Here is a 19195-nt window from a genome sequence, read left to right as displayed (position 1 = left end):
AGTCTACAAACTCACAGGATTTCATGCAAAAAGAACTAATCAGGAGGAAACTAAGTGTTTACATGTATAAAGGGTAGAATAAACTCCCAAATCCTCCCAGTAAAATAATTCTTCGACTAATAAACGTTTTAATTGACTAAGACACCAACGACTGATTAATCAACTAAACGACTAGGGTCTGCATTTTTATGAATGTTGAACCATATCATCATTTGTTTTGGAGTGGCCTCACAAACGTCATACTGTATTCATATTTGTATTGTATTAAATGTTTAAAATAAACGCAAAAAGAACACAATTAACCTAAACAGGACCAGCGAGAGAACAGCAGCCAGTAGACATCCAATGAGAAAAACTAGATAAATCAAGGCACACACACAAACCAAACCCAACATCCCATTTCGTCCATAGTTTAATAATGTTCCCATTCTCACATCAAGCGTTATCCATTTTGCGTCCAATATAATGTCATCCCATTCCTTGAGTGTCAATGCAATTTGTGTCATCCATTTTTTTGTGAGGGCCTTTTGTCATATCAATCTTAAGGCTTTAAGTCCTTGCAAATAACAACTTTGGGGTTGAAAAAAGGCACAACTTTCTGAAAAAAGAAAGAAAGAAAGACAATTATTTCAATTTTGCTGCAGTTTTTGTTTCATGTGGATAGGCCCAGTAATTACAGGGATATTAACCATAAACCAGGCCAATACATATAATATAAAATAACAGCTAATCCTTCTTTGCAATTCTTATCTGTCTCTAGCTCTTTATTGATGAAAGGTATTCTGGATATTGTGATTTAGGATACTGTCACTTGAACACATCCTATTCTGGAACTATTGTAACGAATTCTGAATCTATTGTGCAACTATTGACTCAGGAATGTTGTATTCTAGAATAACTATTATGAGCCTTTTAAGAACTATTGTTGTGCATTCTGTACAAGGCTAGGACTCTTAGGACTGGTGAGATTTACTGTAGGGATATTATTAGGCTCGTTTTCTCTCTGTTGTGAGTACAGGACAGCATTTGCATCTTTCCTGTCGCCTCTGACTCGAAAACTACCATCTCCACTTGAGAAGATTGCTCAGCCCGTGCTTTGAAATGCTGAAACACAGAGATTCCCGATGATAGCTGGTGCAGACGGAGACAGGTGGAGTGGCTCTGACCACCCAGCGCCCGGCTCCAGCGCAGTGCATCTGTTTCCCTTCAGGGGGCTCCTCTCTCACGGCGTTCAATATTGAAACTCCGCTTTTGCCGCAGACAGACATATGCTTCTGCAGGAGATGGACGCTCTGAGTCAGCTCTCTCAAACCTGTATTTGTCTCAGCCCGCGCCCTTCACTCATATTCACCCATTGATTTTGTGGCAACACTGGGAAAAAACACACATACATTTAGATGGAAACCTTTGGGAGGCAGATAATATGGCTGTTGTCTTTGTTGTCGTTGTGATTTCAAATGTGAAATAGATGCTGATTTTTATTTTTGCAATCTGATTTTATCTTTTATTTTCGGACACATTTCTAGCCAACAATGAACTTTCTATCATACTTTTATCCTCTCAGAATAGAGCTCTGGAATCATAACCTTTGCAGTTGCCTGAGGTTTTAATCTGCCCTGGTGACGGTAAACAATCAACAATAGACTTGGCTTTCTAGTCCTGGTTTAGCCCAGGTCTGTTCCAGGTTAAGTTCAGCGTTTTGTCCCAGTTTTGTCTAACTTTTGATGTTTTGTTTGTACAAGAGCGACGACGCATCTTAAGATACTAGGAGTCTTGAAACATTATGGTGCAGTTTTCTGTTTCACTTGATCCAACACTGCCAACTCACCCTAAATATTTCATCTGAAAACTAGAACAAACTGTGCCTCGAGTTGAAGTAATAAATCGATAGTCTAAATTCTCTTTCCCAAAACAAATTCCAAGAAAAAAAAAAGAAATGTACTAAATTATGTTATACAGATTATGATAAAAAAAAGTGTGTTTTACTCATTATGTTATGTAAATTATGTAATGTGCAGAAGTTTTTGTAGTCATGCTTCAGTTCAAGGTGTATTACAGGAAGAGCTGCAATAAAACTTTAATTCATTGATTCACGTTCATTCATTGAGGCTTCTTCAGACTAATGAGAAAGACCCGACAGTCCATCTTATTCATTATTTATTTTCAGTCAAAACATTTGCAGCAGAACTGAGGTGAACATGCCCTTGTTTTCCTGTTCTTTTATAGTTTCCTTACATATAGTATACTGCTAGCACTGACACACAGGCAGGAAAATGCATTTTGTGGAATGGCTAATGGTCATTATGTCAGTTAAAGGCACTGCACCTGAAATAAGCGTCAAACCCTTTGCAGCAGTAGTAGCGTAGCAGTCACTTTCCTAACATATCCTAATTATTCACTACAGGGAGTTTGATAAGTAGCCATAGTCTGGAGTTTAGAGCTTATGCTACTGCTAACTAGAACTGCACGCTAACAGCACACCAGTGTTCTGTTCTTTTGTTTGCAATTATAAAATGGCTTTATATTTAGATTCAGAAAGCACTCAGCGGTCTCATTTTGGCAAGAGACTGCTTTTACAATATAGATGTACTTACATGAAGAAGGCAAGTTTATTTTAGAGCACAACTTGTACACGAAGAAATTCTAATTCTTGTTACAGAACAAGAGAAGCTGCACATTACAATCTATTTTTTAAATCAAATTTTAGTCTCGATTTGTCAGAGTAGAGGCTTGTCTCACATCTTCAAAAAGACTTTTCCAGATAAGTGAAAAAATAAAAATAAACAAACAAACAAACAAACACACACACACACACACACACACTGATTACGATCTTTAAGTTTAATTGTGGGTACTATTCATTTTTATTTGTATGTTAAATGGGAAAAAAGAGTGGCGTTTAAACAATCTCTAAGTCTAGTGTAGCATTTCTTAAGTGTTGTATTCCATTTCAGGCTGTGTGCAGCACCCATATATTTTTTCATCAGTTTTTCTTCACTTAAACTTTACTGTACACTGCACTGGTTGAGGCTGAGCACCCACAAAGCAGAGATAAATGGTGGTTTGGTTCCAGGAAATGGCAAGTGTAAAAAAAAAAAAAAAAAAAAAAAAAAACCACAACAACATAATGTTTACAGAAACTGAAAAGCAATAACGCTGAGGAAACCGAAGGAATCCGATGTCCAAATGAAAACAAATGGGTGTATTCAGACAGACACTCATGCACAGCTAACAGTAATGTGAAAGCAGACCGCACAAATGTATCTATTCACTCAATTGGCGATGACAGACTATTCTTTTCCTTGTTTTACCTGCAGATAGGAGCTGCTCGGTCTAAATCGAATGCTCCCTGCGCTGTGTTACTCTCACTTTTGCACAATAAAAGCCCAGATCCCGATAGAGAGGCCGCGCTGTCGACTCCACTCTTCGGCATTTATCTCTCGGCGGACCTAAGGGACAACAGGAATTTAGAAAGATAACCGCGTGAAATTAAATTGTCCCTGAATGAGTGCACTGACCAGAGCCTTGTTGGGACAAATGAGGAAATGGTGAAGACAAGTAACAAATGGCCTTGAGGCAGTGAGAGAGAGAGAGAAGGAAAGAGAGGAGGAGAGCCAGACAAACGGGACAATCAAAACGGCAAGGTCCTGTGTACAACTGGACACGGCGGGATTGAAACACTTGCAGCCCAACACAATACTTCACACAATACACACAATAATGTTACAACTGGGTGTATATTGCAGTGGTCAGGGCTGAACGTTTGCATGCTTTTTGCGGGAAGAACTCACACATATTATCATTACATTTAGTGGAAGTATGTAAACATGAACTGCAATACGCAGGTTGTAATTGATACTGAAACAAGTATTGACTATTTTGAACATGAATCGATACTGAAGAAAATCACATACATTGGAATTTTTTTTACCCGAGCGATATCAAAACTAGTGTACTAGTGACATATTTTCCAGACTTTAAATCCATACAATTCTTCTTCCTCAGTGTCACTTCTAAAGGTAGAGAAAGTGAAGATTCTTCTTCTGTGTCGCTTAGAGCCTAGAGCGCCCTCTCGCGGTTGTCAGTGTGAAAATAATCAACATTGCCAGTGTGAAAATATTAATAAATTATATCACATGTAAATTGCTCCGGAGTATAAGTCGCACAACCCGGCCAAAACTATCAAAAAAGATGCGACTTATAATCCGGAAAATACGGTAGATGTTTCTTGGAAGAACCATTTGTTCTTATTAGGGCTGTTGTCTTAGTCCCATTAGTCTTTAGTTCCTTACAGGCAGTTGAAACATGTCAAGGTACAACACTAAAAACAATTCTGACAACAATACGAATCCTAAACGTATAAAATGTGTTGTGAGTTCAAATCCAGACTCCAGACAATTTACTTATCCCCATTCCCCATACGCTCAGCTGTCCTGTTTAATAAAGCCTACAAGCCAAAAGTAAAAATAAATGCAATATGGCCTGTCTACATAGTATAAGTACTAGTGCTTGAAGGTCTGTATGTAATACCCTTCCAATACAGACATTTTGTAGATGTAACTCCCCTTAAAGTTGTAAAAAGATTTGAACTTTAGGGTATTATAACTGAAACAAAATAAAGATGTTATAAATGTGGAATGTGTTTCTGTAATCCACTGACAAACATCATGTGTGATATTTAACATTCACAGATGTTAAACAAATAAATAAAAAAGTTAACAATCAGTCACCACCTACTGTGTTTTGACTCCATGTTTATGTCCTATTTAGTGGTAAAATTAATATTTATCATCATATTTATCATCATGATTTACCTATCAAAACATGTATGTTGAATGCCAAGTCTGCTTCAATGAAGAGCTTATTTAGATGATGCTTGTCTGACCAACTACAGTATGTTAACTTAATAGGATTGTTATTGCTTATAAATTGAGGCTTACAGTTTAGTTTTTATATGTATATATGTATGTCCCAGTAAAATAAATGTTTTTTGTGCGTGTTTCTGTCCAGGTGATGCCGTGGAGTTTGGATTCAGGTGGAACCATGACGTTCGCCAGGCTCCTCCTCCCCCTGTTCTTATTCCACTCTTTCTGTGAAGGTGAGAGCCATACACACTGTAAAACTGTCAGATACCTCAAAAATACATGATTGTACAATTGCAACATCATCACATACGTCATAAAGATACACACAAAGGGGATCCTATAATGTTTAAGGATAGGTTAGTGTTTGTCAAATGACTTTTTTTGGGTCACTTTTTATTCAGTCATCCTTTTTTCTAATGACTGTGTATCATTACCGTTCTGTAGTGTTTGAGTTTAAAGTATAAATGCAGAGGGCAGCGGCCGAGGCAAACGAGACTGTAGCGCTGTGGCCTGATATTAAGTGAATGCCACAACCTTTTTCTCTCAAGCACAAGGAAACTGACAGAGCTTTTTCTCTGCTGTCTTTCGCTTTTATAAACAGGTAAATCCGGCTATAGATCGTTGCACTCCGGAGTTTACCGTTTACTACATTTGACCCAAACGTCAAAGCTGCTCGCTGGGGCAACTTGTCAGGAGCAGTGCAGTGCCTGGAGATCATTCTGGACTTGAGTTGTCCCGAGCACCTTGACTGGAGTGATATCATTCTGGGTGTCGTGAGGAAACAAGATCCAATCCGACTTTATTTGTAACACATGTTTTATAGACAAGATTGTATCCAAAATGCCGCCCATAATAGCCATATACAACACACATTTAGCTGCAAACTAACAAAAGTTTCAAACCACCAGTCAGGGAAATGAACTGGAGACCTAATTGGACTCGAGATACAAGCCATTCGGCCTCTGTCAGTGGTCACAGCGGAAAGAGCCAATATATTTATAGATTCAGGAAAGCCATGCTTCAGAAATTATTTTATTACAGCAAAAACTCAAGTAAGCTTTCTCTGTATTGGATTAAATTGAAATTCACATGCCAGTGTGTCAATAGGGAAAATGACAGGCTGAAATTTTTATTATAAAATGGACATGAACCAAGTACCGTATTTTCCGGATTATAAGCACCTTTTTTCATAGTTTTGGTCGGGTTGTGATTTATACTTATATTTATACTTATATACTTATACTTATACTCCGGAGTGACTTATATATGTGATATTATTTGTTATTTTCACACTTGCAACCACATTTCATACTCCAGTGCGACTTATATATGTTTTTTCTTCTCTATTATGCATTTTTTGGCTGGTGCGACTTATACTCCGGTGCGACTTATAGTCCGGAAAATACGGTATATCTGATGATCCAATTTCTCTTGTAAACACGCACCGGAAATCAGATTGATGTATTGGGTTATCTCATTATCTTATTTTTACTGCTTATGTAAATTAACCCACTTCGCCAAGATGAGAGCTGCATGCCCTCTACAGCACGACATTATATTTTCCCTTTTACAAAATTAAATCAAAACTGAATTAACAGCGAGCCTCACTAACATTACCCCCTACCGCTCCATAATCATTGCAGAGCCCTTCATGTTTTTGACCTACAAAGATTATTCTCGCCTTATCTAGTGTTGAGACAAATGTCAGAACAAAATGCAGTGTCTTGGATTCCTGCCGTCCTGCAGTCAGTTTGCACTTCAAAAGTCTGCCTCCCCTCCACGCTCTCGTCTGTGTTCTCCGTAGGGTCCGCTGCCGAATCAGCTGATCAAAGGACCTCGCTGCAGTTCACTGATCTTCAGGCTAAACGGCTTGTATTGCTCTGACGCCTGACAACATGGCAGTCTATAACTATTAACCTCTGACGTGTTCCGAAATGTCCAGCGAAAAGTTAACGCAGCAGAATTTTATATTATTATGACGCTATGATAGACAAATTGCTGTTAAAGGAACTGTATCTGATTATTTTTCTGAATGTTTCTGAAGAATGTTAGCTTTATTTTCCCCCAGTACAGATGTATTGTAGCTTTTGCGCTCTGTGCATTTAATTATGCAGAAGTGGAGGAAATTAGCTGTTGGCATGTTGTTGTTGTTGTTGTTGTTGTAGTAGTAGTAGTAGACAAGAACACAATTATTGTAACTGTTTTTCACATTCGCATGACAGTAAAAATCAGGTACAGCACCTTTATTAGAAGCAAAGAGATTTTCTCCCCGGGAGTACTCCAATTTCCTCTCTTTATCAAAAACATACTTAGTTCCTCAACTTGGTACTTGTTTGGCTGTGCCCATGACTGAAGGGGTTTTATCTGCGCTCTTCTCTTTAAAGTACATTTTATAATGATTATTTAGGTTTGTATCTGTTTTGTGGTTTAAATGTATCTTTTCCTGTTGTGTAAAGCACTTTGTGTAGAAATAAACTTGCCTTGCTCCAGACTATGAACCTTTCTCAAGGTCTGGAAATGGGTCCCTGACCACTGCACTGGTGCCCCAGTGGCATCAAAATTGGGTCCAAGGCTGAGGAGATTTAAAAAAACATATTGTTTTTGGGACCATAAAAGTGACCTTATCTGTCTCTTTTGTAAAGGCTTCACTGTGAATGATCAGCTGTGACTTTATAACTTAAAGGCAGCACCTGCTCGTGTTGAACAGCTTATGTTAAAGGAATATAGTTAACATAACATACCATCATGTGTGCCTAGTTAAAAACCTAAAACATAACCTACTAAATTAATCAAGTAGGCTATAATATAAAATATTATAGGGGTTAGGGTTAGTTAGGAAGGTCAGTTTTTGAACACGATGAATCATTTTTTGTCCGATTTTGCGATTCCAACACTCCATCAAGCTCCACGAAACAGTATTTTCTGTCAGCATGAATAAAAATGTTTCACGACAGCTTCAGAAAGTGAGGTCATTATACAAACCCAAAAATGTGCTGTTGAAGTCAGTACTAATAATTATAAAATTCCAAATTTGTGGCTTTCTTTCTAAAATTGTAATCCTCCCATAGAGTTACATAGGCCCACCCTCTGAAATGAAATTATCAAATTCATCAACACAACCTACACAAGAATAATGTATAGATTGCTTTTTACTTCCTGTCTTTTGAATTAATAATTTAAGCTCTTTTTTTCTCTTTCTAGGCTTCAACCAGCCTCCCTTCTTCACGAACAATTTCTTCACCACATACCTCCTCATCTATGAAGACTTGGGCGTTGGTGAGTGTGTGAACTGTCAGTGAGTTTGATGTGGCCTCGGTCTGAAGACTATAGTAAAGCTGTGTCTTTGCCCGTCGCACTGGGAGGGTCGGCTCGCTCTATCTCTGCCTCAAACACGCCGTAATCTGAGAGACTGAGAAAGCAAGTAGAAAAGAGTGTCAGGCTGGATGCTGACATGGACTGCAGTCTCAGCAACAGCAGCTGACATACTGTTCTTGTGTGTGTATTGTGTACAGTTTGCAGCTTGTTCCAGCTTTGGAGCAAAATGTGATGCAAGTTTTTTGTACTAACCCGTTTTGTTGAATATCTAATTTTACGAGTCGCGCTTTACTGTACTTTACTGCACCATAATAGCATGGTAATAGGATGGTTACTAAGGGCATCAAAAAGGACCATTTTGTCCTCCAATATTATTATCAAATACATTTACTTTTAAATCTAAGGTTGAATTTTGGGTAACTCATCCACATCCAATCCAATTTCCATCATATTTCCACGCTTCTACTGTACTGTAAAGCACATCTAGCTTTCAGCTAATAGGTCTTGCATCAATATTGACAATAGATCAATTTTTTTAGTTGAATTTTGATTTGTTCTTTAAATCCTTTGTGTGTTTGAACTGGATTAGCACTTATTTAAATTGTATAAAAACCCAATGTTGAATAAGAGCTTCTTGTTGGAAAATGTACTGAAATCCAAACTGTATTTGCTGTGTTGTTGTTGTCTTCCACTTGGCAAAGGAAAATTATGGCATCACTGTACGACCGATTCCTCTGAGACCTATGATTTCCCTTTATTTATTTTCATTATATTTGTAGCTGTGATTGACAGAGCAATTTGAAGATGTCTGGGTTTTCATCCATGTGGTGTCAGTGGCCGGGAAATCAAATCCTTTATACAGGATTGAGGTTCTTTTTTTATCATATGACCTTACACTCTCCCTTGCTCTTGACTCTTGGGACTTACATTTTATAGTTTTTAAACCATTCAAACTGTCTTACTCAAAAGGCTTTTTAAACTGTGTTCAAAATCATGGCATAATTATCAGAGGTTTTTTTGTGTGGCAAATTTCTGTCTATAAGCTAGTATCAAAATTGGAAATCTATAATAGAAAATAATAATAATGCAGCACTATATAGTTTCTTCACTGTTTGTGTGATACACGAGATCAGCCAAGAAGACGTTTGAAGTACTATTTTACCACCTTTATGAGGGATTGCCTGAATGTAATCGGATTATTGTGACTCAAAACCATAGAAATTTCAAAGTTCAGAACAAAATATTTTATCTTATTGATGGACAAAAGTTCTCGGCGCCTATAACAGGTACGGTAACTAAAACCCCTGACCATAGCCCTCTCGTAACAAACGTTCAAATGTGAACGCTGGTCCGTCTCCAGCTCTCTGTTGCGTTTGGCCTGATCCCAATCGTCTCGGCTAAATGTTCTGCACCAGAGCCAGAAAAGGTTAGCGCCTCCTGCAGAGCTCACACTTCATCCTCATTATAAACAGCAGCTCTGCACCTGTAGAGCTGATGTCTTTGTCCTGGAGTCACACACTCAGACCTGGCCCACACAATTACTACTCTATACCTAACAATCAAGCAGACTGGTGTTTGTATACTCAGTGCTGATCGTATGTACTTTTAATTGTATATACCTTCACGATCATAAATGAAATTAGCAGGATAATCCCCAAAAAGACGATTTTAAATGTGCAATATGTTAAAAAACTGCAAGCTGCAATACATCAAAGCAAATTGAAACACTTTAGTAGTTAGTGTGCATCTATAATGAGACATAAAAGTTAAATATTCATCTTATCTTTATTGTAGTTCTGAAACATAACAAAAAGTCCCACACTGATACAAATAAAACTACCCACAATAAATATCGACCCCCAAAATCATTGTTTCAACTATTATTTATTGAACGATATAGTAATTATCATGACTGGCCTATCTGTATATAAAAGTACATATTTGTGTATTTGATTGTTTTTATAATGTATTATAATTATTTTCAGCCGTAGTTAAATGATTGGGATATAATGTTACTTATTAGATTTTAACATGGGATTTTACTCTAAATTGTGTCATAGATAAGGGTACATTTAGCAAAGTTTTTACTTGAGATATCATGGAATATCATTGTGATAAAGTAGTCTTCAAACAATACGATCATTTATCACCAGCAATATACTGTATCACACTTTGAAATGTAATATCATCTACTGGCGGACAAACTCAATTTCAAAACTAAAATTGATCCGTTTCATACAATAGAATAGAATTTTCTTCAGTAGTTTTTGTAAAATCACCATGTGGTATTTATATTCCGATGTACTGTAATTCAACCCGTTCTAACCTGACAATGACAGATACATTTTATTTCAAATCTATTCAGGAACAAGTCTTTTCATGTTATTTAGTTATTGATACTTGCTCAAACGATAGGGCATAATAGTTTTTTGACCTTCTCGATTATAGAGCGTGCGGCGTGGTGAGGGGCGCTGTTCATTTCCCTAACTGCCCTGTTCACGCTGCCCTGTGCCCGTAGATCAGCGTGTTCTCTCAGCAGCTGGGACTCAGGCCAGGCGCGTTGGCTCTGCCCCTCTGTCACTCATGTCCCTGGACCGGTCATTACTGCTCTGGGCTCTGGTCGCACTATAATAATTTGTCAGAATTATTGTTTATTAGTCCAGCAGATGTCCTCGCCCAGGAGGCCTTCCTCCACATAAACACATGCTAGTGTGTGCCATATGCTGCACTAAAACAACTTTAAAACTCAAAGTATGAACAGCAGTCAATGGATGCAGACCAACTATTTTATCCAACTAACTCCCATGCCGTTTGGAAGGTGTAGATGATTTAATTGTAGGACTAAAGTGAGGGATGAAAACTGCTGCAGAATATGTAATGTAAGCTTCTGAACTCACCTTCACATAACATTGGATTCTCTTACAGCTTGGGCTGAATCTGATGGCAATTTTGGTCACATTGTATAATTGTACACGGTTTTTTGGCCTGTAGGATTTAATAGACAGTACAGTTGAGTGTGAAATGGGGATGAGAGAGAAGGGAAGACATGCAGTAAATTGTCAAAGCTGGGATTCAAACTCACGACACTTCACCCGGCATGTGTGCTGACTCTTGAACTCATATTTCATCATGTCTTATAAAAAACAAATTAGTATTCCTATCTTAATTAAACAACAAACGTGCCAGAACCTTCATTTATGTCACTGAACACAAAAAAGTCTAAACTCTGCTCCAAAACACATGCTTTTACTGACATAGTCCCCATTGATTTAATTAAAATTGTATTAATTGCACAACCCTAAATACGACTGCCTCGCATTTGAATTGTTCCGTCACTTGTGGTATGTGGTTTGATGCACAATATTGAACCAAAATTATTTATTTATGACCCCTCAACCAAATAAACAAAACTCACAAAATACTACATACTACAAAATCCTGAACGCAAGCAATCAGGAATATGTATCAAGTTTTTATTCTTTGATTTAAAAGTGCAATATGTTAACTTTTCCAATTGGAGTCTTCAACACCCCCTTGAAATACTTTTAAAACATAATAGAGCACGTTATAATTACTTTAACATTCTCTTCTGTCTGTGCTTTTGTCTGTTCGTTGGACTTGGGTTAACGTTTGTAAATGAGCACCTGTCGCTTGTCTGGGATCCAGGCGCAGTGAGACAGCAGCTTGATCAGGTTTCCTTCAAATGAATTGGTTATCCGTCTCCATGGAGGCGTTTGGCCTTTGACTGATGTAACAGCATAGGTTTCACATAATGGCACCTCTGACAAAATAATGGAGGCTTAAACCTGTTACTCTTTGCTCTCTGTATGCACACCATATACGTTTCACTGTAGACTTTGACTTTCAAGGTTTAAGCGATTAAAACAAGTATGGCATAACCCTGATAACACTTAATTATAGTTAATGTACTATGCATTATTATACTTTTTAGACGCTTTTGAAAAGACACTGGTGTGGTGTGTTTTATAACTAATTGGCTTTATTGGTTAAATTATTTCTGTGCTCACAAAACAGAAGAGTGGACACTGTAGTAAAGGCTATTTGAGATCATATTTAAGTGTATGAACTTTAAAAACATTAAGGAGCACTACACAACATTTGGGGGATAGTCTGACCCCTGCTTGTCTCATTAGTGATTGCTTTATCTGGAACGTTCCGCAGCAAAGCATTAAACTTGTCTATTTTGCATTAATGCCTAAAAACACTTACTGTGAGTTGGCTTCCCTAGTGGTGTCAGCATCTTGTCTCTTTGGTGATGTTTAATACCATTGCAGAACATTCCAGACACTCAAGTGACAAAAAGTTACATAGTACATCTTTAAAAATCTAAATAGAAACATCCTAAAAACAACAACACAATATCAGGACTAAACTTTATTGACATAAACCTGGACACAAACAGGTCAAAACCAGGTCTGTACTGGTAAAAGGCTCAATACGGATTTTGATCATAATAAACACTCTTTATACACAGTGAATGTTAACAGTTTCTTACTTCCCAAGTGGTTTTATGCTCGCTCAAGAGTTCTGAAACTAGTAAGTAGTGTAGTTTTTTGTTTTAAACTTTTGTGTGGTCCTGGACTAAAGCAGAACAAAAACAGTAACACACCTTGACTGATCCTGGACTAAAATAACCCAAAGTTGTATCTATAAACTAGGTCCAAACCGTAGCCTACAGTGGAGATCCTCGGCTTGGCGCTGGAGCTGATGCTGTGGGTGGTGCAGACGGAGCATACAGTTATTTATCAAAGATGGGAGGGAGAGCGCTTGAAGGGAGCATGGATATTTGATCAGAGTTACACTTCCTCCTTCTCACGTAGAGTCTATCTGAAGAGCCCGGTCTGAAAGAGGAAGGTGTCATGCTTCAGTGATAGAACGAGGCTCCTGGTTAGAGGAGTTTTACATTGACCTACGCCTGTCACGATAACACATATTGAAGTACGATATAGGGCGACAGAAATGATCACAATAAGGTTCTTTGATGGTTCTGTACAGTATCATCGTGGTTCCTTGCACTGCACTTTTCTGGACTGCGACGTCTGATGTTCGTAGGTCTTCAGTTTGCAGGATGTTCTGTCAGGTAGGGTCAGCAGATGCGTGTGTCAGGGCAGTCTGTTGTGAGTAACAGCCCTCAGGACAAAAGACTGCCCAGTGATAGTGTCTAACTCCGCTCTGTTGTTTCAGCCGGAGATCAGACGAAGCGTTTCCTCTTGAAGGTCTTCTGCTGTTCCCCTTTTCTGATCTTGCCTTTGCTCGGCATTGTCTGGTTGATTCAGTTTTTCGTGGGACAATCCTGACGTGAATGATCAGATGATGTTTTAGCGATCCATGCAATAGTAGTTGTGTTTGAGGTTCAACAATCGCACAAAAAATGAATCAATGGTCAAATTAACCACAAAAGCAAATACATATCAATAGAAACGTTTTATTTTTTAATCTGTTCTTATTTTCCTACAACATACATTTTTGTATATCTGTCATGTCTGAAAAGGTGTTGTGTGAATGTGACTCTGAATATGAATCTGTAACAGTAAAAGATCTACACTATCACACTGACTCAAATAGACATTTCAACCCTGAATATGAGTTAGAAATGTAATTAAATAGAACTGAGAAATAGTTGTAGCTGTAAATATCAACAGCGGCTATTACTTTAAGTGTGGCATTTCAACTGCAGAAAAAGGCAGTGTAAATTATGTATGTTCAAGTGCAATAATATGTGGGAAGTACAGCACATTTAAACGTACTGTATTTGCATTAACAGTAAGATTTATGATATTTGGTAGACACTGAAACAGAGGAGCAAATTATTCCTCTGCTGAATAAAGGGCTGTTAGTCATATTGACTGAGAACAGCAGTGTAAGCTCTATTGGCAAAGAGTACATTTTACTTCCACTCGCTTGAATAAATCAGACAATTTACTACTACTCTTGTTGACATGAGCAGGAAGTGTCCTCAAATGCATCTGCAATATTCCTGAAAATGCTTGAATTATTTTTTTTCCCTCAGGCTTAACTTCGGGCAACTCCAAAAAGCTCCAAAATAAAATCTGCAGTTCATCGAAAGTTTATCTGCTTTTGACTAAAGATACAAAATGGCTTGTTTGAGTCAATAAGACCAGAATGAAATGAAAAGTACACTTGCAAACAGAGACCAGAGAGTCCGATTTTCCTCTGTGTAGAATTATTGTAAACATCTATTTGAAAGTATTTTACTCTAAATGACTAAATATGAAAGGGAAACTTTCAAGGATTGTGATGAGAGGTGGAATCAGACACAAGTTTGGCCCCATATATTATATATTTTTAAATGTTTTTGTGATGCTATAACAGCCAGTAAGAATTAGCTATAGAATCAGATGTGTCCTTTGTTTTTAACTTAAGCACAGACTGAGATGTTTATACATTTAATGCATAAACAATTTGTGCGAATGTGTCCTTGTTTTTGCATATTAAATTCACTCTCCGCAATAACACAGTCTCCACAGTTGTGAGTGATTCCTAAATAATTGATGATAAAACAGCTTTAGTTTTGTGTGATGCCACGTTGATGATGAGGCTTACTATTATTGCAGTTGTTGGTCACGTATCTGAGCTTGATCTAATGTATTTTTTAATGTCAGATACCTTTCCTGGTGCCTTCCTACTGACCACAATTTCAGTAAATATCTATCTCTAATATCACATTGCAATTACGAGTTAAACAGGGACTAAACAGGAATTAAAAGTCAACAAATAACCAAAAATTAACTTAATATCCGCAATCATCCGAGAATCATCAAATAAATCATGTTTTGACCGTACACTATAGACCTCGTGCAGCTGACGTCAGCGGGTCACGTGACACATGTCGCTGGACGGCAAAACAAACCACCACGCGTAGTGAAACCCAATAGATCCATGAGTGAAACACTGCCGACAATTTGCATTTACGTCTCTATTCACCTCAAACACAACCACGAAAACATGGTAATTTCATGCTTAGCATATGGATGTACCAATCGATAAGAAAAGAATGATGGCATTTAATTTTATCGCTTCCCAAAAGCCCCAGAAAGGCGAGCGAGATGAGTGGCTGCGGTGAAGAGACAAAACTGGCAACCACAGTGCCACTGGCTGAATTTCCAGCAAATTACACTTCCCGAACGTTTTGTTTTTTGAGCCCAAGCTATTGTATTGAACTGCACCAGGCCTTCGACACGATCAGTGGCTTATTTGGCACTCTCCACAGCTGGACTCCACTAACGAGTCCTGACATGAAATAACTGTAGGCATCTAAACTTTTATAAGCTTTCATCGCTTTACCAGTGAAGACTGACGATTCACCAAGTAATTGTACAGGTCGTGGTAGACAAAGTCGGGGATGTCTGATGGACGGTGTTAGAGCCATGTTTACCACTGCATATTGGCACTATTTTGTTGGGCGCAAGGTTACTGCTATTTAAATGATAAAGGCGGAGCCTCCTGTCACACTGAAACAGAGCGGCTGAGCAGCGCGGCTACCAAATGTGAAAGACACGTGTGTTGCTAACTTGGTGTGCTAGTGGTAGTATTCTGCAAAGATGTCTACACAATCAGAAGCACATGTAGAGCGACCCGCAGCAGTAGACTCAACTGACGCCAATCTTGAATCGACGTGAACAAACTTGCAGGGAAATTATAGGGATCCTTCACCCGAAGAAGTGCACTTTTTTATCACATATTGGTTCTTTAACTCTCCATCTAAATGTTCTACATACTTAGATAATGTCGGATTGGCTGAATCACCGCTCATTTTGGATCGATTCAGTGTAGTTTGTATCCAGCTGTAGTTGTCCAGTATACGTTTGTTTTGTCAAACAGTTGTGACGTGACTGAACGAGGTCTATACCAAAAGATTATATACAACCTTTTACATTGAGAAAGAGGTTGAAGATAGATACAAAAAGGGCTAATATTGATTGTGTATAGTTTATAAAAATAAAAATAAAACATTCAAAAGCTGCAAACATTGCTTTTCAGTAGAACAAAAACTTCTTTTCACATTTCTTCAAAATATATAAAGTTATCGTCTGACTTTTGTAATTCTACTGTCCATTCACTTTTTGGCTGTATTATCAGATTGTATCGTAGATCCTAATCTGCTGTGGTTTGCATCTCCTCTCATCGCGCCTTCTTGACACATAGCAGCAATAGTGTATATTGTAATTATCATTGTTGTTTCTTGTTATTGCCGTTGGTGTTTCGGATCCATGGAGGCTGTCACATGCAGGCGCCGGGCCCATCCACACTGAGGGAGGCAGCTAAAGTGTGCTGATGTTCAAACACTATGGCAGATAACACTATAACAGCGCAGTGTCAGGAAATGGGATGTGTAATTAGACGAGAAGAACACTTTGATTAAACACTCTCATCTCCTAATCCACTTTGCCCGGATTCGGCAGATTAAGCCCTCAGCTGAGCAATTAAGTAGGCAAAGCAACATTTGCTCAGGATAGGAAACTTCCACTTGTCTGTTGGGAGGTCCGGGTCCCATGTTGAAGATATGCTAATTATTGTACCGACAGGGAAGTCTCGAATGTCATTATGTACATTTGATTTGTTACTGTACATGCCTTTGGGTAACACGCCCACATCTTTAATAGACATTCATTCTAAAACTGTGCTGATAAATACATTCTAAGTTATTTTGTTGATAAAATATATGATTGATGATTTGAGCTTCTCTCCTGACTTAGAGTGGGATCAGGAGCTAAAGTATCATAGCAAGGTTTTAGAGATAAATTGAGGTGATTTTGTCGAAAAGAAGGGATTGGGGATGTACTATATGGATGCTGAGGTTAGAGCTGTGAGGGTGGAGGCCTAGAGGAAGACGATGAGAACCTTTATAGCTGTTAGGTGAGTAGTCTTGACATGTTAGCATCATATGAACAATCTCCGACTCTGAGTTCAAGAGTTCAAGGACCAGACTAAATGGGGAATCAGCGTTTTCGTTTTATGCAGCTTTCTGACTCTGACAACATTCACATCTAGGCTCAAAACAGTTCTGTTCGCTGCAGCTCCACTGCCCTCTGCACGTCTCATTTCCAAGCTTTTCTCAGCAGCAGTGGAAGCCAATATTTTGTCTTCAGTCGTCAGATAGAACCTCCACAAATCCACCTAATTTATTTGCTCCTCTAATTTATAAATGACTGAATGATTTTTGTTTATTTTAGAACCTTTTCATTTGTTTTCTTCTCATCTCTCAGGTCCCGGTGTTGTTCTAGTGTCATAGTAAATACCTTGCACTTTTAATTAGCTCCGCTGCATTTCTTATTCAATAATAATTAGCGAGCAGGAAGTAGCCCCAAGGAAGGACTTATTAGAGGCTGGCCAAAATGTGTTGATGTCTGCTGCTCTTTCCCAAACGCCTCCTCGTTTTAATGGAGGAACTATGGGTCCTGGACATTAGCTTTTGTATATTTCAATCAATATTAACTTTTTAACTTGCTAACGAAATCATGTAATGAAAGTCTTTATGCATACAATTTATAAGCAATTTTATAATAAGCAGGAGGAATTTGTCACTTTTCTTGTTATTTTGCTATTTTAGCAAGTAATGCAAAATAAAGCAATTCAAAATCAACAAGGATCTATTTAAGTTGAATTCAAAATCAACAAGGATCTATTTAAGTTGAATGTCTGTCAGATATTTATATTACAGCTGAACTCTGAATATCTGAAATCTTTAGCTACATTTTCTGTGAATCATAGTAGCTTAATTGTTGTAGTTTTTTGTTCGAAAATATAAATGGATATTAAATTGACAAGTATATAATATCATTTACATATTTTAATAGAAATAAGAAGACATTGTATAGTGATAAGATAGCATACTGCTAAAATGTGTCTCATGTCGGGCTGAAACAATCGGTAAACTGCAGTCTCGGCAGGACATTCCTGGTCAGCTCTTAGTAATCGTTCAATCGTTCTCTGGACTATACACAGACTCCAAAGCGTACCAAGAGAAGGATTTTTGATGTAATTCTTGCTTTGAGTGATAAAACATCACTCAAAGCAAGAATTACATCAAAAAGACAGTGGAAACACACTTATTGATCTTTAATGTCCTCAAGCGGCATCACTTTAGCTTCATCTGGGTCAAATTGATCTAACCCTTCATATTCTTTTTGCAACTCAAACCGATTTATCTGACAAATACTCGCTAAATTAATTGATAGGCAAAATAATCGTTAGTTGCAGCCCTTATCTCATGTAAAATTCACAGATGTGTGATAGGAGCCTGCTGTAATTAGATCCAAGTAACAGGCAGCAGAGCATTAAGGCAAACATGACACTGTTCATTACTTAAAACCGTTGGAGACAATGAAGAACAGTTTATAATAGGATATACATCATACCAATCTAAAAGTAAATGAGGCATAAATTTGTATGTTTTCAATAATAATATAACATTAAACATCAAGCTGGGTGGCCTTTAAAGTGTTCTGCCATGAGGATGATCTCAGTGCAAGACAAATAAAAAGCAGTGGATTAGAGTTCTCAGCAGTTATTTAGTTAGACAATAAAGCAAAATAAATTATAAATCTATCTCATCAATCTATTAACAGAACTGACTCGTGTACTTACAATCTGTACAATTCAAATAACATTATGAATGTTTATGCTGATGGAAAGCAGTCTGAGAAATATCCATAATATTGCCAGGAACATGTGTCTAAGTTTAGTTTATTCTTTATTTCAAATGCATTATTCTTACAAAAGAGAATATGATCTATACCGGATTCAGCTTTCCATTTGAAGTCCCGGGGCAGTTGCATAAAACAATGACAAATAAAAGAGCTGTTTAATCAAATAATTGTGATTACTGGTAGTTGACGTTATATTAAAAAAAATATATAATAATTATCTGGACTGTTAAGACTCTAAAACACATGCCAAAAGACCTTTTCTAACAAATACAGTGACATTATTAAAACATCATAAACGTAAAAAACATAAAACGTCAAAACATC

At 37.7% G+C, this 19195-nt stretch overlaps 1 protein-coding gene across 1 annotated transcript in view; it reads left to right on the top strand.

Annotated features, from left to right (window-relative positions):
- Positions 1-19195, top strand: part of cdh23 (cadherin-related 23) — a 303992-nt gene that overhangs the window by 19769 nt on the left and 265028 nt on the right. The window contains exons 2-3 of the mRNA XM_072437248.1: positions 5011-5098; positions 8067-8141. Coding sequence (XP_072293349.1) covers positions 5014-5098; positions 8067-8141 — 160 coding nt within the window. The 5' untranslated portion in view covers positions 5011-5013. The remainder of the gene's footprint in view (positions 1-5010; positions 5099-8066; positions 8142-19195) is intronic.

The sequence above is a fragment of the Eucyclogobius newberryi genome, unplaced genomic scaffold (assembly GCF_026437365.1).
Source record: "Eucyclogobius newberryi isolate DKJ021-1_F unplaced genomic scaffold, fEucNew1.0.hap1 SCAF_8, whole genome shotgun sequence".
In the NCBI taxonomy this organism is placed as follows: Eukaryota; Metazoa; Chordata; class Actinopteri; order Gobiiformes; family Gobiidae; genus Eucyclogobius; species Eucyclogobius newberryi.
Note: the sequence above shows the minus strand (reverse complement) of the source record. Positions and strands in the feature narration are given on the sequence as shown.